The sequence below is a fragment of the Heptranchias perlo genome, unplaced genomic scaffold (genome assembly GCF_035084215.1).
Source record: "Heptranchias perlo isolate sHepPer1 unplaced genomic scaffold, sHepPer1.hap1 HAP1_SCAFFOLD_857, whole genome shotgun sequence".
NCBI lineage: Eukaryota > Metazoa > Chordata > Chondrichthyes > Hexanchiformes > Hexanchidae > Heptranchias > Heptranchias perlo.
The window spans coordinates 47,317-74,775 of NW_027139895.1; the positions used below are offsets into that span (position 1 = coordinate 47,317).

General features: G+C 56.7%; 2 protein-coding genes across 5 annotated transcripts in view; both read right to left on the bottom strand.

Annotated features, from left to right (window-relative positions):
* Positions 1-4,591, bottom strand: part of LOC137319524 (cobalamin binding intrinsic factor-like) — a 39,527-nt gene extending 34,936 nt beyond the window's left edge. The window contains exon 1 of one of the 3 annotated variants that reach the window (XM_067981659.1): positions 4,070-4,591. In XM_067981659.1, the coding sequence (XP_067837760.1) occupies positions 4,070-4,163 (94 nt within the window). In that variant the 5' untranslated portion in view covers positions 4,164-4,591. Of the gene's footprint in view, positions 1-172; positions 743-3,747 lie in introns of those variants that run through there. The other 2 variants (XM_067981661.1, XM_067981660.1) reach the window with 2 other exon arrangements.
* A 308-nt stretch (positions 4,592-4,899) lies between these two features.
* On the bottom strand, positions 4,900-26,984 carry LOC137319526 (large ribosomal subunit protein mL50-like). Of its 2 annotated transcripts, XM_067981663.1 has the most exons (3): positions 26,651-26,984; positions 26,593-26,620; positions 4,900-5,454 (listed from the first exon to the last, which is right to left on the bottom strand). In XM_067981663.1, exons 1-3 carry the CDS (start codon positions 26,896-26,898, stop codon positions 5,092-5,094), a joined length of 639 nt encoding a protein of 212 aa, XP_067837764.1. In that variant the 5' UTR covers positions 26,899-26,984; the 3' UTR covers positions 4,900-5,091. The 2 variants fall into 2 exon arrangements, with proteins under 2 accessions (XP_067837764.1, XP_067837763.1); XM_067981662.1 differs by having other exon boundaries at positions 26,593-26,981.
* Positions 26,985-27,459: the final 475 nt, after the last annotated feature.

The following is a 27,459-nucleotide window of genomic DNA, read 5'->3' on the forward strand; positions in this document are numbered from 1 at the left end:
AATTTGCCAATTACACGCCCATCCTGCGGGTTTATTAACGTCCTCTTGCACTTCATCGCAGTCCTCCTCCTGTATTAAACTACACCCCCCCCCCAATTTGGTGACGTCCGCAAATCTGGGATTTGTGCTTCTGATGCGCGAGTACAGAGGGGGGGGTGTGAGGATTACTTACAACATCCAGCAGACGGGTGGCACAACATCAGAAAAGCCACCAGGAGCAGGGTCAGTCCGGCCATGGCTGTTCCGATTTTTAAAAAAAACTGCGAGTGATTCAGAGGAGGCGCGTCCTTCTGCTGGCAGAACGGGCGATTGAAGTGGGGAAGAGGGAGGGTGAAAGTATAAGAGGGACCGAACCCACGGAGGATTGCTCAATGTGTTTGCTCAAAGGGCGCACGTAAAAAATTAAACAATCCTGTCGTGGCAGTTTGACAAGTTCTCGATCGATGGATTCAAGAGGCACAGAGTGGGGACCCCGGGCATTTTTAAACAATGATTAACAAGACGCTTTTCAAGGACCAACTCGAAAGCGTAAAAGAGAGAGACCTCCCGTTTCTCTCCGGCCCCTTTCACCACCTCAGGACGTCCCAAAGCTTCACAGGCAATGAAGGACTTTTTTTTTTTTTGGAAGTGCGCTCACTGTTGCGAGGTGGGAAACGCAGCAGCCGATTTGCGCACAGCAAGATCCCACAAACAGCGATGTGATAAATGATCCAGGTCGTCTGTTTTTTTTAATGATGTTGGTCGAGGGATAAATATCGGGGCCCAGGACACCGGGGAGAACTCCCCCCCCTGCTCTTCTTCCAATAGTGGGCCGTGGGATCTTTTATGTCCCTCAGTACCGACAGTGCGGCGCTCCCTCAGTACCGACCCTCCGGCGCTCCCTCAGTACCGACCCTCCGGCGCTCCCTCAGTACCGACCCTCCGGCGCTCCCTCAGCACTACCAGGGAGTGTGGGCCTGGATTATGGTGCTCGAGTCCCTGGAGTGGGGGCTCGAACCCTCGACCTTCTGACTCAGAGGCGAGAGAGAGAGAGAGTGATCCACTGAGCCAATCAGACTCAGAGGGTTACGTTGCTCCTTATCAACTCCAATGGAGCGTAAACCAGGCCCGACGTAAAATTCACATGGAGGGAGTTAAAAGTGGGCCCTTGGTGAATAAACGCAGTCCACTGTAGGCCGTGTTTAAACAAACACACAATTTACACATAAATATAAGCTCACATAAATCTACACATAAACAAACACACCAATATACCCATAAACACACCAATATACACACAGGCACACAAATATATTCATAAACACATAAACCAACACATCAATATATACATAAGCACACATACGTATATGTAGATATACATATACTCAAGCACACATATATACACATACATAAACACGTACACAAATATATATATACGCACATATATAAATGCACACACACGTATAAACATATACATAAATGCATATGCAGACACATATATGTAAATATATACACAGATATATTCACATATACACGGACACAAATATATATTCATATGTACATTCACACACAAACACATATGCACTGACATGCATATAAACACAGACACACATAAAAATGCAGATGAACACACACACACACACAGAGGAGGGGAAAACTCCATTCCCACAGTAAGTAGGAGTCAGGTAAACATTGAAGAAAGGATCAAATTAATAAGTTATTACAGTAAAGCTGTGGGAAAAGACATTATTCCATTGCCCAACAGCTGTGTTTGGTCACGGCTTAAATCTCTTGCTGCAGGTGTCTCAGCTCTCACAGGAAAGACATTGTACTGTGGAACAATTGAGGTCTGTGCGACGTCAGCGAGCTGGCACCAGGAACCACGCACTAAAAGGTCAGCCAGCTCATTTTTCACTCCTCGAGTTACCTCCGACTCTCCTGGGAAGGTGACAGGCTGGGTACACAGAGTACGATGTGGGTCAGCGAGCAGCGATGTGCCAACGGGACATAACGGCAGATCACGAGAAATAGGGGCAGGAGTCGGCCATTCGGCCCCTCGACCCTGCTCCGCCATTCCATCAGATCAGGGCCGACCTTCGAACTCAACTCCACTTTCCCGCCTCCGATCCCCGTATCCCTCGATTCCCCAAAAAATCCATCGATCTCAATCTTGGATATTCTCAACGACTGAGCATCCACAGCCCTCTGGAGGAGAGAATTCCAAAGATTCACCACCCTCCGAGTGAAGAAATTCCTCCTCCTCTCAGTCTAGGATGGCCGACCCCTTATCCTGAGACTGTGCCCCCTGGTTCTAGACTCTCCAGCCCCAGGGGGGGGAAACAGCCTCTCAGCATCTACCCTGTCAAACCCCCCTCAGAATCTTATCTGTTTCAATGAGATCACCTCTCATTCTTCTAAACTCCAGAGAGCAGAGGCCCATTCTACTCAATCGCTCCTCATAGGACAACCCTCTCATCCCAGGAATCGATCGAGTGAACCTTCATTGCACCGCCTCCAAGGCAAGTATATCCTTCCTTAGATAAGGAGACCAAAACTATACACAGTGCTCCAGGTGAGGTCTCACCAAAGCCATGTACAATTGTAGTAAGACTTCCTCACTCTTGTACTCCAACCCCTTGCAATAAAGGCCAACGTACCTTGGTGTGGGAGAGGATACAGACAGCAGAAGGATGGGCAGCGGTCAGTACAGATGTACCACATAGAACAGCTGTGCTAAGCTTTTAAAATATAAAAATCCGCATAGCAGTAATACTTGCATTTATATAACCCCTTTCACCACCTCAGGACATCCCAAAAGTGCTTTACAGACAGTGAAGTTTTTTTTTTTTGAGGTGCGCTCACTGTTGTAATGTGGGAAACGCAGCAGCCGATTTGCGCACAGCAAGATCCCACAAACAGCGATGTGATAAATGACCCAGATCATCTGTTTTTTTTTTAGTGATGTTGGTCGAGGGATAAATATCGGGGCCCAGGACCCCGGGGAGAACTCCCCCCTGCTCTTCTTCCAATAGTGGGCCGTGGGATCTTTTACACCCGCCCGAGAGGGGCAGACGGTGCCTCGGTTTAACGTCTCGTCCCGAAAGACGGCCCCTCCGACAGTGCGGCGCTCCCTCAGTACCGACCCTCAGACAGGCTGCGCTCCCTCAGTACAGACCCTCCGACAGTGCGGCGCTCCCTCAGTACCGACCCTCCGACAGTGCGGCGCTCCCTCAGTACCGACCCTCCGACAGTGCGGCGCTCCCTCAGTACCGACCCTCCGACAGTGCGGCGCTCCCTCAGTACCGACCCTCCGACAGTGCGGCGCTCCCTCAGTACCGACCCTCCGACAGTGCGGCGCTCCCTCAGTACCGACCCTCAGAAAGGCTGCGCTCCCTCAGTACCGACCCTCAGACAGGCTGCGCTCCCTCAGCACTGACCCTCCGACAGTGCGGCGCTCCCTCAGCACCAACCCTCCGACAGTGCGGCGCTCCCTCAGCACCGACCCTCCGACAGTGCGGCGCTCCCTCAGCACTGGGCAACAGGGGAGTGTCGGCCTGGATTTTGCACTCGAGTTGCTGGAGTGGGGGCTCGAACCCACGACCTTCTGACTCGAAGGTGGGGAGCGAGCGAGAGAGAGTCTGCTACCCACTGAGCCAAAGCACAATCATCCAAAATCTTGCTTTCGCTGGCAGGTGTGAAGAGCGGCCCCCGACTCTCCCCATCACCGGGATTCTCCACGCTGGGCGCGTTAACCGTTAAGCCCCTTACCTCCCGCGTGGCGGGGCTCCTTCCCCGGCTGGCGGGCGGTCCGTCGGCCTCTCGGAGGCCCGCAGAGAGAACCAGCCCGGAACCCTCACCGGCCCGCGACACGTTCCAGGGGCTCGAGGGAAGAGAGGGCTCGCATTCGCACCGCGCACGACCGCAGGGCGCCCCGAAACATTTTCACGGCCGACGACGCACTTTCCACAGTTCCAATTGACCCCCCCCCCCCACCGGGCGGCTGTTTGTCGGGGAGGGGGAAGAGAGTTCCAGATTTCCACTGCCCTTTTCGTGCGGAAGAGAAGCCTTGTGTTTGCTCTGTCAAACTCACGTCCGATCCCAGTCCCTTGGGTGTCGTTGCGAAGCAAACGAACGTACCAACTCCCGAAGGGGGCAAAACGCTGGGGTCTTTCAACCGCGTTCATTTCTTTTTACAAACACACTCCTGGAACGTGGCAAGGCTGGAATGTCTTGTCCCATCCTTTTGAGCTTCTGTGACGAGGCGGTGGCGATTTGAGTGGCCTTCCAGGGCACTTCGGAGGGCGGTCGAGAGTCAACTGAGTTGCGTGTGGGACTGGAGTCACGTCCAGGCCAGTTTCCCTTCCCCGGGAAATGGCCATTAGTGAATCAGTTGGCTTTCGCTTTTACTTTCCGGAGGGTTTCTTCTTAAACTGAACTCGCGTCCTCTGGATTATTGCTCTGGGCTCCCGATTACGAGTCCTGAATCCAAACTCGCAACCGAGTCCCGTTCACCCCTCACCCCCTGGACCCACATCGGCTCCCGGTCTGGCAACGCCTCCATTTTAAAATTCTCCCCATCCTCCTGTTCAATTCCCCCCACGGCCCCTCGCCCCCCCCATCTCTGTAACCACCTCCAGCCCCCTACGACCCTCCGAGATCTCTGCCCTCCTCCGATTCCGCCCTCTTGTCCATCCCCCCCCCCCGATTCCCATCGCTCCGCCATTGGCGGCCGTGCCTTCAGCTGCCTGGGGGCCCGAGCTCTGGAATTCCCTCCCTGAACCTCTCCGTCTCTCTCCCTCCTCCTTTAAGACGCTCCCTCTTTGCCCGACCTTTTGTCCTAATATCTACTTAAGGGGCTCGTTGGTGAATTTTACTCTGATTTACGCTCCTGTGAAGGGCCTTGGACTCACTTTAACGGGGTTAACAGTTTCAAAACGGTATTTATTTGGTCTTTCATTTTAAACGTATATAAAGTTCTCACACAGCAAATTCCGCAGACCCCTCCGGGCCAGACCCCCGTGTCCGACGGGACCGAGCCGCCAAGGGATATCTGCCTCGGTCCGCCTCCTCCCTCTTACGCCGGCACGGGGAGCCGGTCGACGGACGCCGGCTTCACGCGGGCCCCGGCCCGTAGCCCCACCTGACGCGGAGGTTCGGGGGCAGCTCCGTGCGGGAGAGCTCCCGGTAGGCGGAGGCGTCCGGGCCGGCCGGCCGCCGGTAGTAGCGCAGGAGGTCGCCCGGGCTCCTCATCCGGTGGAGCTGGGAGTTGGGCACGGCGTGCCCCAGCCGGTCCTCGAGGGCGCGGAGCAGGCGGAAACGCTCCTCCTCCGGCGGGCGCCGTTCCGTCCAGTCCCCGGGAGGGGCGGGGGGCGAGGGCCCGGCCGCTCGCTCGGCGGCCGCCCGCACCGCGGCCTCCAGGTCGGCCGGCGGGCGGTAAGACCGGCTCCTGACGGGCGGCACTGCCAGGCTGGGCACCTGGAGAGAGAGAGGGGGAGAGGTCAGAATGAGTGCACCCTGGGGTGGGGGCAGGCCGACTCGACACTGACCCCCAGACCCGAGACAGCCCCCCTCCCCCCGGGATACGATTACCATGGGGATTAAACCCCCCCCCCGGGGTACAGTTACTATGGGGATTAAACCCCCCCCCCGGGGTACAGTTACTATGGGGATTAAACCCACCCCCCACCCCCGGGGTACAGTTACTATGGGGATTAAACCCCCCCCCCGGGGTACAGTTACTATGGGGATTAAACCCCCCCCGGGGTACAGTTACTATGGGGATTAAACCCCCCCTGGGGTACAGTTACTATGGGGATTAAACCCCCCCCGGGGTACAGTTACTATGGGGATTAAACCCCCCCCCGGGGTACAGTTACTATGGGGATTAAACCCCCCCTGGGGTACAGTTACTATGGGGATTAAACCCCCCCCCGGGGTACAGTTACTATGGGGATTAAACCCCCCCCCCCGGGGTACAGTTACTATGGGGATTAAACCCCCCCTGGGGTACAGTTACTATGGGGATTAAACCCCCCCTGGGGTACAGTTACTATGGGGATTAAACCCCCCCTGGGGTACAGTTACTATGGGGATTAAACCCCCCCTGGGGTACAGTTACTATGGGGATTAAACCCCCCCCCCGGGGTACAGTTACTATGGGGATTAAACCCCCCCCCGGGGTACAGTTACTATGGGGATTAAACCCCCCCCCGGGGTACAGTTACTATGGGGATTAAACCCCCCCCGGGGTACAGTTACTATGGGGATTAAACCCCCCCCCGGGGTACAGTTACTATGGGGATTAAACCCCCCCCGGGGTACAGTTACTATGGGGATTAAACCCCCCCCCCCGGGTACAGTTACCATGGGGATTAAACCCCCCCGGGGTACAGTTACTATGGGGATTAAACCCCCCCCCGGGGTACAGTTACTATGGGGATTAAACCCCCCCCGGGGTACAGTTACTATGGGGATTAAACCCCCCCCGGGGTACAGTTACTATGGGGATTAAACCCCCCGGGGTACAGTTACTATGGGGATTAAACCCCCCCCGGGGTACAGTTACTATGGGGAATAAACCCCCCCGGGGTACAGTTACTATGGGGATTAAACCCCCCCCCGGGGTACAGTTACTATGGGGATTAAACCCCCCCCCGGGGTACAGTTACTATGGGGATTAAACCCACCCCCCCCGGGGTACAGTTACTATGGGGATTAAACCCCCCCCGGGGTACAGTTACTATGGGGAATAAACCCCCCCGGGGTACAGTTACTATGGGGATTAAACCCCCCCCGGGGTACAGTTACTATGGGGATTAAACCCCCCCCGGGGTACAGTTACTATGGGGATTAAACCCCCCCCAGGGTACAGTTACTATGGGGATTAAACCCCCCCCCCGGGGTACAGTTACTATGGGGATTAAACCCTCCCCCCCGGGGTACAGTTACTGTGGGGATTAAACCCCCCCCCCGGGGTACAGTTACTGTGGGGATTAAACCCCTCCCCCCGGGGTACAGTTACTGTGGGGAGTAAACCCCCCCCGGGGTACAGTTACTATGGGGATTAAACCCACCCCCTGGGTACAGTTACTATGGGGATTAAACCCCCCCCCGGGGTACAGTTACTATGGGGATTAAACCCCACCCGGGGTACAGTTACTATGGGGATTAAACCCCCCCCGGGGTACAGTTACTATGGGGATTAAACCCCCCCCCCGGGGTACAGTTACTATGGGGATTAAACCCTCCCGAGGTACAGTTACTATGGGGATTAAACCCCCCCCGGGGTACAGTTACTATGGGGATTAAACCCCCCCCCCCGGGGTACAGTTACTATGGGGATTAAACCCCCCCGGGGTACAGTTACTATGGGGATTAAACCCCCCCGGGGTACAGTTACTATGGGGATTAAACCCCCCCTGGGGTACAGTTACTATGGGGATTAAACCCCCCCCCCGGGGTACAGTTACTATGGGGATTAAACCCCCCCCCCCGGGGTACAGTTACTATGGGGATTAAACCCCCCCTGGGGTACAGTTACTATGGGGATTAAACCCCCCGGGGTACAGTTACTATGGGGATTAAACCCCCCCCGGGGTACAGTTACTATGGGGATTAAACCCCCCGGGGTACAGTTACTATGGGGATTAAACCCCCCCCGGGGTACAGTTACTATGGGGATTAAACCCCCCCCCCCGGGGTACAGTTACTATGGGGATTAAACCCCCCCTGGGGTACACTTACTATGGGGATTAAACCCCCCCCCGGGGTACAGTTACTATGGGGATTAAACCCCCCCCCGGGGTACAGTTACTATGGGGATTAAACCCCCCCCCCGGGGTACAGTTACTATGGGGATTAAACCCCCCCCCCCAGGTGTACAGTTACTATGGGGATTAAACCCCCCCCGGGGTACAGTTACTATGGGGATTAAACCCCCCCTGGGGTACAGTTACTATGGGGATTAAACCCCCCCCCCAGGTGTACAGTTACTATGGGGATTAAACCCCCCCCAGGGTACAGTTACTATGGGGATTAAACCCCCCCCGGGGTACAGTTACTATGGGGATTAAACCCCCCCGGGGTACAGTTACTATGGGGATTAAACCCCCCCGGGGTACAGTTACTATGGGGATTAAACCCCCCCCGGGGTACAGTTACTATGGGGATTAAACCCCCCCCGGGGTACAGTTACTATGGGGATTAAACCCCCCCTGGGGTACAGTTACTATGGGGATTAAACCCCCCCCCCCGGGGTACAGTTACTATGGGGATTAAACCCCCCCCCGGGGTACAGTTACTATGGGGATTAAACCCCCCCTGGGGTACAGTTACTATGGGGATTAAACCCCCCGGGGTACAGTTACTATGGGGATTAAACCCCCCCGGGGTACAGTTACTATGGGGATTAAACCCTGCCCGGGGTACAGTTACTATGGGGATTAAACCCCCCCGGGGTACAGTTACTATGGGGATTAAACCCCCCCCGGGGTACAGTTACTATGGGGATTAAACCCCCCCCCCCGGGGTACAGTTACTATGGGGATTAAACCCCCCCCCGGGGTACAGTTACTATGGGGATTAAACCCCCCCTGGGGTACAGTTACTATGGGGATTAAACCCCCCCCCCCGGGGTACAGTTACTATGGGGATTAAACCCCCCCCCGGGGTACAGTTACTATGGGGATTAAACCCCCCCTGGGGTACAGTTACTATGGGGATTAAACCCCCCCCCGGGGTACAGTTACTATGGGGATTAAACCCCCCCCCCCAGGTGTACAGTTACTGTGGGGATTAAACCCCCCCCGGGGTACAGTTACTATGGGGATTAAACCCCCCCTGGGGTACAGTTACTATGGGGATTAAACCCCCCCCCCAGGTGTACAGTTACTATGGGGATTAAACCCCCCCCAGGGTACAGTTACTATGGGGATTAAACCCCCCCCCAAGGTGTACAGTTACTATGGGGATTAAACCCCCCCCAGGGTACAGTTACTATGGGGATTAAACCCCCCCCGGGGTACAGTTACTATGGGGATTAAACCCCCCCCGGGGTACAGTTACTATGGGGATTAAACCCCCCCGGGGTACAGTTACTATGGGGATTAAACCCCCCCCGGGGTACAGTTACTATGGGGATTAAACCCCCCCGGGGTACAGTTACTATGGGGATTAAACCCCCCCCACCCCCGGGGTACAGTTACTATGGGGATTAAACCCCCCCCCCCGGGGTACAGTTACTATGGGGATTAAACCCCCCCCACCCCCGGGGTACAGTTACTATGGGAATTAAACCCCCCCCCCCCCGGGGTACAGTTACTATGGGGATTAAACCCCCCCCACCCCCGGGGTACAGTTACTATGGGGATTAAACCCCCCCCCGGGGTACAGTTACTATGGGGATTAAACCCCCCCCGGGGTACAGTTACTATGGGGATTAAACCCCCCCCCCCCGGGGTACAGTTACTATGGGGATTAAACCCCCCCCGGGGTACAGTTACTATGGGGATTAAACCCCCCCCGGGGTACAGTTACTATGGGGATTAAACCCCCCCGGGGTACAGTTACTATGGGGATTAAACCCCCCCCCCCGGGGTACAGTTACTATGGGGATTAAACCCCCCCCGGGGTACAGTTACTATGGGGATTAAACCCCCCTGGGGTACAGTTACTATGGGGATTAAACCCCCCCCCCCGGGGTACAGTTACTATGGGGATTAAACCCCCCCCGGGGTACAGTTACTATGGGGATTAAACCCCCCCCGGGGTACAGTTACTATGGGGATTAAACCCCCCCCCCGGGGTACAGTTACTATGGGGATTAAACCCCCCCGGGGTACAGTTACTATGGGGATTAAACCCCCCCCGGGGTAGTTACTATGGGGATTAAACCCCCCCGGGGTACAGTTACTATGGGGATTAAACCCCCCCGGGGTACAGTTACTATGGGGATTAAACCCCCCCCCCCGGGGTACAGTTACTATGGGGATTAAACCCCCCCGGGGTACAGTTACTATGGGGATTAAACCCCCCCCCCCCGGGGTACAGTTACTATGGGGATTAAACCCCCCCCCGGGGTACAGTTACTATGGGGATTAAACCCCCCCCCGCCGGGGTACAGTTACTATGGGGATTAAACCCCCCCCCCGGGTACAGTTACTATGGGGATTAAACCCCCCCCCGGGGTACAGTTACTATGGGGATTAAACCCCCCCCCCCCGGGGTACAGTTACTATGGGGATTAAACCCCCCCCCCGGGTACAGTTACTATGGGGATTAAACCCCCCCCCGGGGTACAGTTACTATGGGGATTAAACCCCCCCCCCCGGGGTACAGTTACTATGGGGATTAAACCCCCCCGGGGTACAGTTACTATGGGGATTAAACCCCCCCCCGGGGTACAGTTACTATGGGGATTAAACCCCCCCCCCCCCGGGGTACAGTTACTGTGGGGATTAAACCCCCCCCCGGGGTACAGTTACTATGGGGATTAAACCCCCCCGGGGTACAGTTACTATGGGGATTAAACCCCCCCTGGGGTACAGTTACTATGGGGATTAAACCCCCCCCGGGGTACAGTTACTATGGGGATTAAACCCCCCCCCGGGGTACAGTTACTATGGGGATTAAACCCCCCCTGGGGTACAGTTACTATGGGGATTAAACCCCCCCCCGGGGTACAGTTACTATGGGGATTAAACCCCCCCCCCCCGGGGTACAGTTACTATGGGGATTAAACCCCCCCTGGGGTACAGTTACTATGGGGATTAAACCCCCCCTGGGGTACAGTTACTATGGGGATTAAACCCCCCCTGGGGTACAGTTACTATGGGGATTAAACCCCCCCTGGGGTACAGTTACTATGGGGATTAAACCCCCCCCCGGGGTACAGTTACTATGGGGATTAAACCCCCCCCGGGGTACAGTTACTATGGGGATTAAACCCCCCCCCGGGGTACAGTTACTATGGGGATTAAACCCCCCCCGGGGTACAGTTACTATGGGGATTAAACCCCCCCCCGGGGTACAGTTACTATGGGGATTAAACCCCCCCCGGGGTACAGTTACTATGGGGATTAAACCCCCCCCCCGGGGTACAGTTACCATGGGGATTAAACCCCCCCGGGGTACAGTTACTATGGGGATTAAACCCCCCCCGGGGTACAGTTACTATGGGGATTAAACCCCCCCCGGGGTACAGTAACTATGGGGATTAAACCCCCCCCGGGGTACAGTTACTATGGGGATTAAACCCCCCGGGGTACAGTTACTATGGGGATTAAACCCCCCCCCGGGGTACAGTTACTATGGGGAATAAACCCCCCCGGGGTACAGTTACTATGGGGATTAAACCCCCCCCCGGGGTACAGTTACTATGGGGATTAAACCCCCCCCCCAGGTGTACAGTTACTATGGGGATTAAACCCCCCCCAGGGTACAGTTACTATGGGGATTAAACCCCCCCCCAAGGTGTACAGTTACTATGGGGATTAAACCCCCCCCAGGGTACAGTTACTATGGGGATTAAACCCCCCCCCCGGGGTACAGTTACTATGGGGATTAAACCCCCCCCGGGGTACAGTTACTATGGGGATTAAACCCCCCCGGGGTACAGTTACTATGGGGATTAAACCCCCCCCGGGGTACAGTTACTATGGGGATTAAACCCCCCCGGGGTACAGTTACTATGGGGATTAAACCCCCCCACCCCCGGGGTACAGTTACTATGGGGATTAAACCCCCCCCCCGGGGTACAGTTACTATGGGGATTAAACCCCCCCCACCCCCGGGGTACAGTTACTATGGGGATTAAACCCCCCCCCCCGGGGTACAGTTACTATGGGGATTAAACCCCCCCCCACCCCCGGGGTACAGTTACTATGGGGATTAAACCCCCCCCCGGGGTACAGTTACTATGGGGATTAAACCCCCCCCGGGGTACAGTTACTATGGGGATTAAACCCCCCCCCCCCGGGGTACAGTTACTATGGGGATTAAACCCCCCCCCGGGGTACAGTTACTATGGGGATTAAACCCCCCCCGGGGTACAGTTACTATGGGGATTAAACCCCCCCGGGGTACAGTTACTATGGGGATTAAACCCCCCCCCCCGGGGTACAGTTACTATGGGGATTAAACCCCCCCCGGGGTACAGTTACTATGGGGATTAAACCCCCCTGGGGTACAGTTACTATGGGGATTAAACCCCCCCCCCGGGGTACAGTTACTATGGGGATTAAACCCCCCCCGGGGTACAGTTACTATGGGGATTAAACCCCCCCCGGGGTACAGTTACTATGGGGATTAAACCCCCCCCCCGGGGTACAGTTACTATGGGGATTAAACCCCCCCGGGGTACAGTTACTATGGGGATTAAACCCCCCCGGGGTAGTTACTATGGGGATTAAACCCCCCCGGGGTACAGTTACTATGGGGATTAAACCCCCCCGGGGTACAGTTACTATGGGGATTAAACCCCCCCCCCCGGGGTACAGTTACTATGGGGATTAAACCCCCCCGGGGTACAGTTACTATGGGGATTAAACCCCCCCCCCCCGGGGTACAGTTACTATGGGGATTAAACCCCCCCCGGGGTACAGTTACTATGGGGATTAAACCCCCCCCCGCCGGGGTACAGTTACTCTGGGGATTAAACCCCCCCCCCGGGTACAGTTACTATGGGGATTAAACCCCCCCCCGGGGTACAGTTACTATGGGGATTAAACCCCCCCCCCCCCGGGGTACAGTTACTATGGGGATTAAACCCCCCCCCCGGGTACAGTTACTATGGGGATTAAACCCCCCCCCGGGGTACAGTTACTATGGGGATTAAACCCCCCCCCCCGGGGTACAGTTACTATGGGGATTAAACCCCCCCGGGGTACAGTTACTATGGGGATTAAACCCCCCCCCGGGGTACAGTTACTATGGGGATTAAACCCCCCCCCCCCCGGGGTACAGTTACTGTGGGGATTAAACCCCCCCCCGGGGTACAGTTACTATGGGGATTAAACCCCCCCGGGGTACAGTTACTATGGGGATTAAACCCCCCCTGGGGTACAGTTACTATGGGGATTAAACCCCCCCCGGGGTACAGTTACTATGGGGATTAAACCCCCCCCCCCGGGGTACAGTTACTATGGGGATTAAACCCCCCCCCGGGGTACAGTTACTATGGGGATTAAACCCCCCCTGGGGTACAGTTACTATGGGGATTAAACCCCCCCCGGGGTACAGTTACTATGGGGATTAAACCCCCCCCCCCGGGGTACAGTTACTATGGGGATTAAACCCCCCCTGGGGTACAGTTACTATGGGGATTAAACCCCCCCTGGGGTACAGTTACTATGGGGATTAAACCCCCCCTGGGGTACAGTTACTATGGGGATTAAATCCCCCCTGGGGTACAGTTACTATGGGGATTAAACCCCCCCCCGGGGTACAGTTACTATGGGGATTAAACCCCCCCCGGGGTACAGTTACTATGGGGATTAAACCCCCCCCCGGGGTACAGTTACTATGGGGATTAAACCCCCCCCGGGGTACAGTTACTATGGGGATTAAACCCCCCCCGGGGTACAGTTACTATGGGGATTAAACCCCCCCCGGGGTACAGTTACTATGGGGATTAAAACCCCCCCCCGGGGTACAGTTACCATGGGGATTAAACCCCCCCGGGGTACAGTTACTATGGGGATTAAACCCCCCCCGGGGTACAGTTACTATGGGGATTAAACCCCCCCCGGGGTACAGTAACTATGGGGATTAAACCCCTCCCGGGGTACAGTTACTATGGGGATTAAACCCCCCGGGGTACAGTTACTATGGGGATTAAACCCCCCCCCGGGGTACAGTTACTATGGGGAATAAACCCCCCCGGGGTACAGTTACTATGGGGATTAAACCCCCCCCCGGGGTACAGTTACTATGGGGATTAAACCCCCCCCCCGGGGTACAGTTACTATGGGGATTAAACCCACCCCCCCCCGGGGTACAGTTACTATGGGGATTAAACCCCCCCCGGGGTACAGTTACTATGGGGAATAAACCCCCCCGGGGTACAGTTACTATGGGGATTAAACCCCCCCCGGGGTACAGTTACTATGGGGATTAAACCCCCCCGGGGTACAGTTACTATGGGGATTAAACCCCCCCCAGGGTACAGTTACTATGGGGATTAAACCCCCCCCCCGGGGTACAGTTACTATGGGGATTAAACCCTCCCCCCCGGGGTACAGTTACTGTGGGGATTAAACCCCCCCCCCGGGGTACAGTTACTGTGGGGATTAAACCCCCCCCCCGGGGTACAGTTACTGTGGGGAGTAAACCCCCCCCGGGGTACAGTTACTATGGGGATTAAACCCACCCCCTGGGTACAGTTACTATGGGGATTAAACCCCCCCCCGGGGTACAGTTACTATGGGGATTTAACCCCACCCGGGGTACAGTTACTATGGGGATTAAACCCCCCCGGGGTACAGTTACTATGGGGATTAAACCCCCCCCGGGGTACAGTTACTATGGGGATTAAACCCCCCCGAGGTACAGTTACTATGGGGATTAAACCCCCCCCGGGGTACAGTTACTATGGGGATTAAACCCCCCCCCCCGGGGTACAGTTACTATGGGGATTAAACCCCCCCGGGGTACAGTTACTATGGGGATTAAACCCCCCCAGGGTACAGTTACTATGGGGATTAAACCCCCCCTGGGGTACAGTTACTATGGGGATTAAACCCCCCCCCCCGGGGTACAGTTACTATGGGGATTAAACCCCCCCCCCCGGGGTACAGTTACTATGGGGATTAAACCCCCCCTGGGGTACAGTTACTATGGGGATTAAACCCCCCGGGGTACAGTTACTATGGGGATTAAACCCCCCCCGGGGTACAGTTACTATGGGGATTAAACCCCCCGGGGTACAGTTACTATGGGGATTAAACCCCCCCCGGGGTACAGTTACTATGGGGATTAAACCCCCCCCCCCCGGGGTACAGTTACTATGGGGATTAAACCCCCCCTGGGGTACACTTACTATGGGGATTAAACCCCCCCCCCGGGGTACAGTTACTATGGGGATTGAACCCCCCCCCGGGGTACAGTTACTATGGGGATTAAACCCCCCCCCGGGGTACAGTTACTATGGGGATTAAACCCCCCCCCCCAGGTGTACAGTTACTATGGGGATTAAACCCCCCCCGGGGTACAGTTACTATGGGGATTAAACCCCCCCTGGGGTACAGTTACTATGGGGATTAAACCCCCCCCCCAGGTGTACAGTTACTATGGGGATTAAACCCCCCCCAGGGTACAGTTACTATGGGGATTAAACCCCCCCCGGGGTACAGTTACTATGGGGATTAAACCCCCCCGGGGTACAGTTACTATGGGGATTAAACCCCCCCGGGGTACAGTTACTATGGGGATTAAACCCCCCCGGGGTACAGTTACTATGGGGATTAAACCCCCCCCGGGGTACAGTTACTATGGGGATTAAACCCCCCCTGGGGTACAGTTACTATGGGGATTAAACCCCCCCCCCCGGGGTACAGTTACTATGGGGATTAAACCCCCCCCCGGGGTACAGTTACTATGGGGATTAAACCCCCCGGGGTACAGTTACTATGGGGATTAAACCCCCCCTGGGGTACAGTTACTATGGGGATTAAACCCCCCGGGGTACAGTTACTATGGGGATTAAACCCCCCCGGGGTACAGTTACTATGGGGATTAAACCCTGCCCGGGGTACAGTTACTATGGGGATTAAACCCCCCCGGGGTACAGTTACTATGGGGATTAAACCCCCCCCGGGGTACAGTTACTATGGGGATTAAACCCCCCCCCGGGGTACAGTTACTATGGGGATTAAACCCCCCCCCCCCAGGTGTACAGTTACTATGGGGATTAAACCCCCCCCGGGGTACAGTTACTATGGGGATTAAACCCCCCCCGGGGTACAGTTACTATGGGGATTAAACCCCCCCCGGGGTACAGTTACTATGGGGATTAAACCCCCCCTGGGGTACAGTTACTATGGGGATTAAACCCCCCCCCCCAGGTGTACAGTTACTATGGGGATTAAACCCCCCCCAGGGTACAGTTACTATGGGGATTAAACCCCCCCCCAAGGTGTACAGTTACTATGGGGATTAAACCCCCCCCAGGGTACAGTTACTATGGGGATTAAACCCCCCCCGGGGTACAGTTACTTTGGGGATTAAACCCCCCCCGGGGTACAGTTACTATGGGGATTAAACCCCCCCCCGGGGTACAGTTACTATGGGGATTAAACCCCCCCCGGGGTACAGTTACTATGGGGATTAAACCCCCCCGGGGTACAGTTACTATGGGGATTAAACCCCCCCGGGGTACAGTTACTATGGGGATTAAACCCCCCCGGGGTACAGTTACTATGGGGATTAAACCCCCCCCACCCCCGGGGTACAGTTACTATGGGGATTAAACCCCCCCCCCCCGGGGTACAGTTACTATGGGGATTAAACCCCCCCCACCCCCGGGGTACAGTTACTATGGGGATTAAACCCCCCCCCCCGGGGTACAGTTACTATGGGGATTAAACCCCCCCCACCCCCGGGGTACAGTTACTATGGGGATTAAACCCCCCCCCGGGGTACAGTTACTATGGGGATTAAACCCCCCCCGGGTACAGTTACTATGGGGATTAAACCCCCCCCCCCGGGGTACAGTTACTATGGGGATTAAACCCCCCCCGGGGTACAGTTACTATGGGGATTAAACCCCCCCCCGGGTACAGTTACTATGGGGATTAAACCCCCCCGGGGTACAGTTACTATGGGGATTAAACCCCCCCCCCCGGGGTACAGTTACTATGGGGATTAAACCCCCCCAGGGGTACAGTTACTATGGGGATTAAACCCCCCTGGGGTACAGTTACTATGGGGATTAAACCCCCCCCCCGGGGTACAGTTACTATGGGGATTAAACCCCCCCCCCGGGGTACAGTTACTATGGGGATTAAACCCCCCCCGGGGTACAGTTACTATGGGGATTAAACCCCCCCCGGGGTACAGTTACTATGGGGATTAAACCCCCCCCCCGGGGTACAGTTACTATGGGGATTAAACCCCCCCGGGGTACAGTTACTATGGGGATTAAACCCCCCCCGGGGTAGTTACTATGGGGATTAAACCCCCCCGGGGTACAGTTACTATGGGGATTAAACCCCCCCGGGGTACAGTTACTATGGGGATTAAACCCCCCCCGGGGTACAGTTACTATGGGGATTAAACCCCCCCGGGGTACAGTTACTATGGGGATTAAACCCCCCCCACCCCCGGGGTACAGTTACTATGGGGATTAAAGCCCCCCCCCCGGGGTACAGTTACTATGGGGATTAAACCCCCCCGGGGTACAGTTACTATGGGGATTAAACCCCCCCCCCCCCGGGGTACAGTTACTATGGGGATTAAACCCCCCCCGGGGTACAGTTACTATGGGGATTAAACCCCCCCCCCGCCGGGGTACAGTTACTATGGGGATTAAACCCCCCCCCGGGTACAGTTACTATGGGGATTAAACCCCCCCCCGGGGTACAGTTACTATGGGGATTAAACCCCCCCCCCCCCCGGGGTACAGTTACTATGGGGATTAAACCCCCCCCCGGGGTACAGTTACTATGGGGATTAAACCCCCCCCCCCGGGGTACAGTTACTATGGGGATTAAACCCCCCCGGGGTACAGTTACTATGGGGATTAAACCCCCCCCCGGGGTACAGTTACTATGGGGATTAAAACCCCCCCCCCCCGGGGTACAGTTACTGTGGGGATTAAACCCCCCCCCGGGGTACAGTTACTATGGGGATTAAACCCCCCCGGGGTACAGTTACTATGGGGATTAAACCCCCCCCGGGGTACAGTTACTATGGGGATTAAACCCCCCCCCCCGGGGTACAGTTACTATGGGATTAAACCCCCCCCCCCGGGGTACAGTTACTATGGGGATTAAACCCCCCCCCGGGGTACAGTTACTATGGGGATTAAACCCCCCCGGGGTACAGTTACTATGGGGATTAAACCCCCCCCGGGGTACAGTTACTATGGGGATTAAACCCCCCCCCCGGGGTACAGTTACTATGGGGATTAAACCCCCCCGGGGTACAGTTACTATGGGGATTAAACCCCCCCCCCCCGGGTACAGTTACTATGGGGATTAAACCCCCCCCCGGGGTACAGTTACTATGGGGATTAAACCCCCCCCCCCGGGGTACAGTTACTATGGGGATTAAACCCCCCCCCGGGGTACAGTTACTATGGGGATTAAACCCCCCCCCGGGGTACAGTTACTATGGGGATTAAACCCCCCCCGGGGTACAGTTACTATGGGGATTAAACCCCCCCGGGGTACAGTTACTATGGGGATTAAACCCCCCCCCGGGGTACAGTTACTATGGGGATTAAACCCCCCCCCCGCGGGGTACAGTTACTATGGGGATTAAACCCCCCCCCCGGGGTACAGTTACTATGGGGATTAAACCCCCCCCGGGGTACAGTTACTATGGGGATTAAACCCCCCCCGGGGTACAGTTACTATGGGGATTAAACCCCCCCCGGGGTACAGTTACTATGGGGATTAAACCCCCCCCCGGGGTACAGTTACTATGGGGATTAAACCCCCCCCCCCGGGGTACAGTTACTATGGGGATTAAACCCCCCCGGGGTACAGTTACTATGGGGATTAAACCCCCCCGGGGTGCAGTTACTATGGGGATTAAACCCCCCCCGGGGTACAGTTACTATGGGGATTAAACCCCCCCCCCCGGGGTACAGTTACTATGGGGATTAAACCCCCCCGGGGTACAGTTACTATGGGGATTAAACCCCCCCCCCCGGGTACAGTTACTATGGGGATTAAACCCCCCCCGGGGTACAGTTACTATGGGGATTAAACCCCCCCCCCCGGGGTACAGTTACTATGGGGATTAAACCCCCCCCCGGGGTACAGTTACTATGGGGATTAAACCCCCCCCCCGGGGTACAGTTACTATGGGGATTAAACCCCCCCCGGGGTACAGTTACTATGGGGATTAAACCCCCCCGGGGTACAGTTACTATGGGGATTAAACCCCCCCCCCGGGGTACAGTTACTATGGGGATTAAACCCCCCCCCCGGGGTACAGTTACTATGGGGATTAAACCCCCCCCGGGGTACAGTTACTATGGGGACTAAACCCCCCCGGGGGTACAGTTACTATGGGGATTAAACCCCCCCCGGGGTACAGTTACTATGGGGATTAAACCCCCCCCCCGGGGTACAGTTACTATGGGGATTAAACCCCCCCCGGGGTACAGTTACTATGGGGACTAAACCCCCCCGGGGGTACAGTTACTATGGGGATTAAACCCCCCCCGGGGTACAGTTACTATGGGGATTAAACCCCCCCCCGGGGTACAGTTACTATGGGGATTAAACCCCCCCCCCAGGGTACAGTTACTATGGGGATTAAACCCCCCCCCCGGCGTACAGTTACTATGGGGATTAAACCCCCCCCGGGGTACAGTTACTATGGGGATTAAACCCCCCCCCCGGGGTACAGTTACTATGGGGATTAAACCCCCCCGGGGTACAGTTACTATGGGGATTAAACCCCCCCCCCGGGGTACAGTTACTATGGGGATTAAACCCCCCCCGGGGTACAGTTACTATGGGGATTAAACCCCCCCCCCCGGGGTACAGTTACTATGGGGATTAAACCCCCCCCCCCCCAGGTGTACAGTTACTATGGGGATTAAACCCCCCCCAGGGTACAGTTACTATGGGGATTAAACCCCCCCCCAAGGTGTACAGTTACTATGGGGATTAAACCCCCCCCAGGGTACAGTTACTATGGGGATTAAACCCCCCCCGGGGTACAGTTACTTTGGGGATTAAACCCCCCCCGGGGTACAGTTACTTTGGGGATTAAACCCCCCGCGGGGTACAGTTACTATGGGGATTAAACCCCCCCGGGGTACAGTTACTATGGGGATTAAACCCCCCCCGGGGTACAGTTACTATGGGGATTAAACCCCCCCCCGGGGTACAGTTACTATGGGGATTAAACCCCCCCCCGGGGTACAGTTACTATGGGGATTAAACCCCCCCCGGGGTACAGTTACTATGGGGATTAAACCCCCCCCCCCCGGGGTACAGTTACTATGGGGATTAAACCCCCCCCCCCGGGGTACAGTTACTATGGGGATTAAACCCACCCCCCCCGGGGGTACAGTTACTATGGGGATTAAACCCCCCCCGGGGTACAGTTACTATGGGGATTTAAACCCCCCCCGGGGTACAGTTACTATGGGGATTAAACCCCCCCCCGGGGTACAGTTACTATGGGGATTAAACCCCCCCCGGGGTACAGTTACTATGGGGATTAAACCCCCCCCCCCCGGGGTACAGTTACTATGGGGATTAAACCCCCCCCCCGGGTACAGTTACTATGGGGATTAAACCCCCCCACCCCGGGGTACAGTTACTATGGGGATTAAACCCCCCCCGGGGTACAGTTACTATGGGGATTAAACCCCACCCCCGGGGTACAGTTACTATGGGGATTAAACCCCCCCCGGGGTACAGTTACTATGGGGATTAAACCCCACCCCCCGGGGTACAATTACTATGGGGATTAAACCCCACCCCCCGGGGTACAGTTACTATGGGGATTAAACCCCCCCCGGGGTACAGTTACTATGGGGATTAAACCCCCCCCCGGGGGTACAGTTACTATGGGGATTAAACCCCACCCCCCGGGGTACAATTACTATGGGGATTAAACCCCACCCCCCGGGGTACAGTTACTATGGGGATTAAACCCCCCCCGGGGTACAGTTACTATGGGGATTAAACCCCCCCCGGGGTACAGTTACTATGGGGATTAAACCCCCCCCCCCCCCGGGGTACAGTTACTATGGGGATTAAACCCCCCCCCCCCCAGGGGTACAGTTACTATGGGGATTAAACCCCCCCCGGGGTACAGTTACTATGGGGATTAAACCCCCCCTGGGGTACAGTTACTATGGGGATTAAACCCCCCCCCCAGGTGTACAGTTACTATGGGGATTAAACCCCCCCCAGGGTACAGTTACTATGGGGATTAAACCCCCCCCGGGGTACAGTTACTATGGGGATTAAACCCCCCCGGGGTACAGTTACTATGGGGATTAAACCCCCCCGGGGTACAGTTACTATGGGGATTAAACCCCCCCGGGGTACAGTTACTATGGGGATTAAACCCCCCCGGGGTACAGTTACTATGGGGATTAAACCCCCCCTGGGGTACAGTTACTATGGGGATTAAACCCCCCCCCCGGGGTACAGTTACTATGGGGATTAAACCCCCCCCCGGGGTACAGTTACTATGGGGATTAAACCCCCCCTGGGGTACAGTTACTATGGGGATTAAACCCCCCGGGGTACAGTTACTATGGGGATTAAACCCCCCCGGGGTACAGTTACTATGGGGATTAAACCCTGCCCGGGGTACAGTTACTATGGGGATTAAACCCCCCCGGGGTACAGTTACTATGGGGATTAAACCCCCCCCGGGGTACAGTTACTATGGGGATTAAACCCCCCCCCGGGGTACAGTTACTATGGGGATTAAAACCCCCCCCCCCGGGGTACAGTTACTATGGGGATTAAACCCCCCCCCCGGGTACAGTTACTATGGGGATTAAACCCCCCCCCCCGGGGTACAGTTACTATGGGGATTAAACCCCCCCCGGGGTACAGTTACTATGGGGATTAAACCCCCCCTGGGGTACAGTTTCTATGGGGATTAAACCCCCCCCCGGGGTACAGTTACTATGGGGATTAAACCCCCCCCCCCCAGGTGTACAGTTACTATGGGGATTAAACCCCCCCCGGGGTACAGTTACTATGGGGATTAAACCCCCCCCGGGGGTACAGTTACTATGGGGATTAAACCCCCCCCGGGGTACAGTTACTATGGGATTAAACCCCCCCTGGGGTACAGTTACTATGGGGATTAAACCCCCCCCCCCAGGTGTACAGTTACTATGGGGATTAAACCCCCCCAGGGTACAGTTACTATGGGGATTAAACCCCCCCCAAGGTGTACAGTTACTATGGGGATTAAACCCCCCCCAGGGTACAGTTACTATGGGGATTAAACCCCCCCCGGGGTACAGTTACTTTGGGGATTAAAACCCCCCCGGGGTACAGTTACTATGGGGATTAAACCCCCCCCGGGGTACAGTTACTATGGGGATTAAACCCCCCCCGGGGTACAGTTACTATGGGGATTAAACCCCCCCGGGGTACAGTTACTATGGGGATTAAACCCCCCCGGGGTACAGTTACTATGGGGATTAAACCCCCCCGGGGTACAGTTACTATGGGGATTAAACCCCCCCCACCCCCGGGGTACAGTTACTATGGGGATTAAACCCCCCCCCGGGGTACAGTTACTATGGGGATTAAACCCCCCCCACCCCCGGGGTACAGTTACTATGGGGATTAAACCCCCCCCCCCCCGGGGTACAGTTACTATGGGGATTAAACCCCCCCCACCCCCGGGGTACAGTTACTATGGGGATTAAACCCCCCCCCCGGGGTACAGTTACTATGGGGATTAAACCCCCCCCGGGGTACAGTTACTATGGGGATTCACCCCCCCCCCCCCGGGGTACAGTTACTATGGGGATTAAACCCCCCCCGGGGTACAGTTACTATGGGGATTAAACCCCCCCCGGGGTACAGTTACTATGGGGATTAAACCCCCCCGGGGTACAGTTACTATGGGGATTAAACCCCCCCCCCGGGGTACAGTTACTATGGGGATTAAACCCCCCCAGGGGTACAGTTACTATGGGGATTAAACCCCCCTGGGGTACAGTTACTATGGGGATTAAACCCCCCCCCCGGGGTACAGTTACTATGGGGATTAAACCCCCCCCGGGGTACAGTTACTATGGGGATTAAACCCCCCCCGGGGTACAGTTACTATGGGGATTAAACCCCCCCGGGGTACAGTTACTATGGGGATTAAACCCCCCCGGGGTACAGTTACTATGGGGATTAAACCCCCCCCGGGGTACAGTTACTATGGGGATTAAACCCCCCCGGGGTACAGTTACTATGGGGATTAAACCCCCCCCACCCCCGGGGTACAGTTACTATGGGGATTAAACCCCCCCCCCCCCGGGGTACAGTTACTATGGGGATTTAAACCCCCCCGGGGTACAGTTACTATGGGGATTAAACCCCCCCCCCCCGGGGTACAGTTACTATGGGGATTAAACCCCCCCCGGGGTACAGTTACTATGGGGATTAAACCCCCCCCCGCCGGGGTACAGTTACTATGGGGATTAAACCCCCCCCCGGGTACAGTTACTATGGGGATTAAACCCCCCCCCGGGGTACAGTTACTATGGGGATTAAACCCCCCCCCCCCGGGGTACAGTTACTATGGGGATTAAACCCCCCCCCGGGGTACAGTTACGATGGGGATTAAACCCCCCCCCCCGGGGTACAGTTACTATGGGGATTAAACCCCCCCGGGGTACAGTTACTATGGGGATTTAAACCCCCCCCCGGGGTACAGTTACTATGGGGATTAAACCCCCCCCCCCCGGGGTACAGTTACTGTGGGGATTAAACCCCCCCCCCGGGGTACAGTTACTATGGGGATTAAACCCCCCCGGGGTACAGTTACTATGGGGATTAAACCCCCCCCGGGGTACAGTTACTATGGGGATTAAACCCCCCCCCCGGGGTACAGTTACTATGGGGATTAAACCCCCCCCCCCGGGGTACAGTTACTATGGGGATTAAACCCCCCCCCCCCGGGGTACAGTTACTATGGGGATTAAACCCCCCCGGGGTACAGTTACTATGGGGATTAAACCCCCCCCGGGGTACAGTTACTATGGGGATTAAACCCCCCCCCCGGGGTACAGTTACTATGGGGATTAAACCCCCCCGGGGTACAGTTACTATGGGATTAAACCCCCCCCCCCCGGGTACAGTTACTATGGGGATTTAAACCCCCCCCCGGGGTACAGTTACTATGGGGATTAAACCCCCCCCCCCGGGGTACAGTTACTATGGGGATTAAACCCCCCCCCGGGGTACAGTTACTATGGGATTAAACCCCCCCCCGGGGTACAGTTACTATGGGGATTAAACCCCCCCGGGGTACAGTTACTATGGGGATTAAAACCCCCCCGGGGTACAGTTACTATGGGGATTAAACCCCCCCCCCGGGGTACAGTTACTATGGGGATTAAACCCCCCCCGGGGTACAGTTACTATGGGGATTAAACCCCCCCCGGGGTACAGTTACTATGGGGATTAAACCCCCCCAGGGGTACAGTTACTATGGGGATTAAACCCCCCCCGGGTACAGTTACTATGGGGATTAAACCCCCCCCCGGGGTACAGTTACTATGGGGATTAAACCCCCCCCCCCGGGGTACAGTTACTATGGGGATTAAACCCCCCCGGGGTACAGTTACTATGGGGATTAAACCCCCCCGGGGTACAGTTACTATGGGGATTAAACCCCCCCCGGGGTACAGTTACTATGGGGATTAAACCCCCCCCCGGGGTACAGTTACTATGGGGATTAAACCCCCCCGGGGTACAGTTACTATGGGGATTAAACCCCCCCCCCGGGTACAGTTACTATGGGGATTAAACCCCCCCCCGGGGTACAGTTACTATGGGGATTAAACCCCCCCCCGGGGTACAGTTACTATGGGGATTAAACCCCCCCCCGGGGTACAGTTACTATGGGGATTAAACCCCCCCCCCCGGGGTACAGTTACTATGGGGATTAAACCCCCCCCGGGGTACAGTTACTATGGGGATTAAACCCCCCCGGGGTACAGTTACTATGGGGATTAAACCCCCCCCCCGGGGTACAGTTACTATGGGGATTAAACCCCCCCCCCCGGGGTACAGTTACTATGGGGATTAACCCCCCCCGGGGTACAGTTACTATGGGACTAAACCCCCCCGGGGTACAGTTACTATGGGGATTAAACCCCCCCCGGGGTACAGTTACTATGGGGATTAAACCCCCCCCCCGGGGTACAGTTACTATGGGGATTAAACCCCCCCCCCCAGGGTACAGTTACTATGGGGATTAACCCCCCCCGGGGTACAGTTACTATGGGGATTAAACCCCCCCCCCGGGGTACAGTTACTATGGGGATTAACCCCCCCCCCCCGGGGGTACAGTTACTATGGGGATTAAACCCCCCCCGGGGTACAGTTACTATGGGGATTAAACCCCCCCCCGGGGTACAGTTACTATGGGGATTAAACCCCCCCCGGGGTACAGTTACTATGGGGATTAAACCCCCCCGGGGTACAGTTACTATGGGGATTAAACCCCCCCCCCCCCGGGGTACAGTTACTATGGGGGATTAAACCCCCCCCAGGGTACAGTTACTATGGGGATTAAACCCCCCCCCAAGGTGTACAGTTACTATGGGGATTAAACCCCCCCCAGGGTACAGTTACTATGGGGATTAAACCCCCCCCGGGGTACAGTTACTTTGGGGATTAAACCCCCCCCGGGGTACAGTTACTTGGGGATTAAACCCCCCCCCGGGGTACAGTTACTATGGGGATTAAACCCCCCCGGGGTACAGTTACTATGGGGATTAAACCCCCCCCCGGGTACAGTTACTATGGGGATTAAACCCCCCCCGGGGTACAGTTACTATGGGGATTAAACCCCCCCCCCCGGGGTACAGTTACTATGGGGATTAAACCCCCCCCCCCGGGGTACAGTTACTATGGGGATTAACCCCCCCCCCCGGGGTACAGTTACTATGGGGATTAAACCCCCCCCGGGGTACAGTTACTATGGGGATTAAACCCCCCCCGGGGTACAGTTACTATGGGGATTAAACCCCCCCCGGGGTACAGTTACTATGGGGATTAAACCCCCCCCGGGGTACAGTTACTATGGGGATTAAACCCCCCCCCCCGGGGTACAGTTACTATGGGATTAAACCCCCCCCCCCGGGGTACAGTTACTATGGGGATTAAACCCCCCCACCCCGGGGTACAGTTACTATGGGGATTAAACCCCCCCCGGGGTACAGTTACTATGGGGATTAAACCCCCCCCGGGGTACAGTTACTATGGGGATTAAACCCCCCCCCCCCCGGGGTACAGTTACTATGGGGATTAAACCCCCCCCCGGGGTACAGTTACTATGGGGATTAAACCCCCCCCGGGGTACAGTTACTATGGGGATTAAACCCCCCCCCGGGGTACAGTTACTATGGGGATTAAACCCCCCCCCCCGGGGTACAGTTACTATGGGGATTAAACCCCCCCCCCCGGGGTACAGTTACTATGGGGATTAAACCCCCCCCCCGGGGTACAGTTACTATGGGGATTAAACCCCCCCCGGGGTACAGTTACTATGGGGATTAAAACCCCCCCCGGGGTACAGTTACTATGGGGATTAAACCCCCCCCCGGGTACAGTTACTATGGGGATTAAACCCCCCCCCGGGGTACAGTTACTATGGGGATTAAACCCCCCCCGGGGTACAGTTACTATGGGGATTAAACCCCCCCCCCCGGGGTAATGATGATTCTCTCACCTCCTCCGTCCCGTTTTGAGGCGACGAGAGACTCAGACTCCGCCCCAGACGGCGGCCCAGACTCAGACTCGGGCCCAGACTCAGACTCCGCCCCAGACTCGGGCCCAGACACAGACTCCGCCTCAGACTCGGGCCCAGACACAGACTCCGCCCCAGACTCGGGCCCAGACACAGACTCCGCCCCAGACTCGGGCCCAGACACAGACTCCGCCCCAGACTCGGGCCCAGACACAGACTCCGCCCCAGACTCGGGCCCAGACACAGACACAGACTCCGCCTCAGACGGACGATCGACGCCGCCGCCATTTTACTGCTTCCCGCCCAAGAGGCGCAAACGGACAATGAAGAAAATGGGGGCGGGGCCCGGTGCCGCGCAGCCGCAGAAAGAGTGAGAGGGGTGAGGGGAAAGGGGCGGGGCCGGTGCCGCGCAGCCGCAGAAAGGGTGAGAGGGGTGAGGGAAAGGGGCGGGGCCGAGGCCGCGCAACCGCAGAGAGTGAGAGGAGGGGGGAAAGGGGGCGTGGCCGGGGCCGCGCAGCCGCAGAGGTGTGTGAAGGGGAGGGGAGGAAAGGGGCGGAGCCCGGGCCCGCTTTGTCGAAGAGTGACAGATAGGGGGTGGGGCCTGGGCCGCGCAGCCGCAGTAGGTCTGAAGGGGAGGGAAAGGGGGCGGGGCCCGGGGCCGCGCAGTCGCAGAAACGGTGAGTGGGGAAAGGGGCGGGGCCCGGGGCCGCTTAGTCGAAGAGTGACAGATAGGGGGTGGGGCCGGGCCGCGCAGCCGCAGTAGGTCTGAAGGGAGGGGAAAGGGGGCGGGGCCCGGGGCCGCGCAGTCGCAGAGGGCATGAGAGGGGAGGGGCCGGGGCCGCTGAGTCG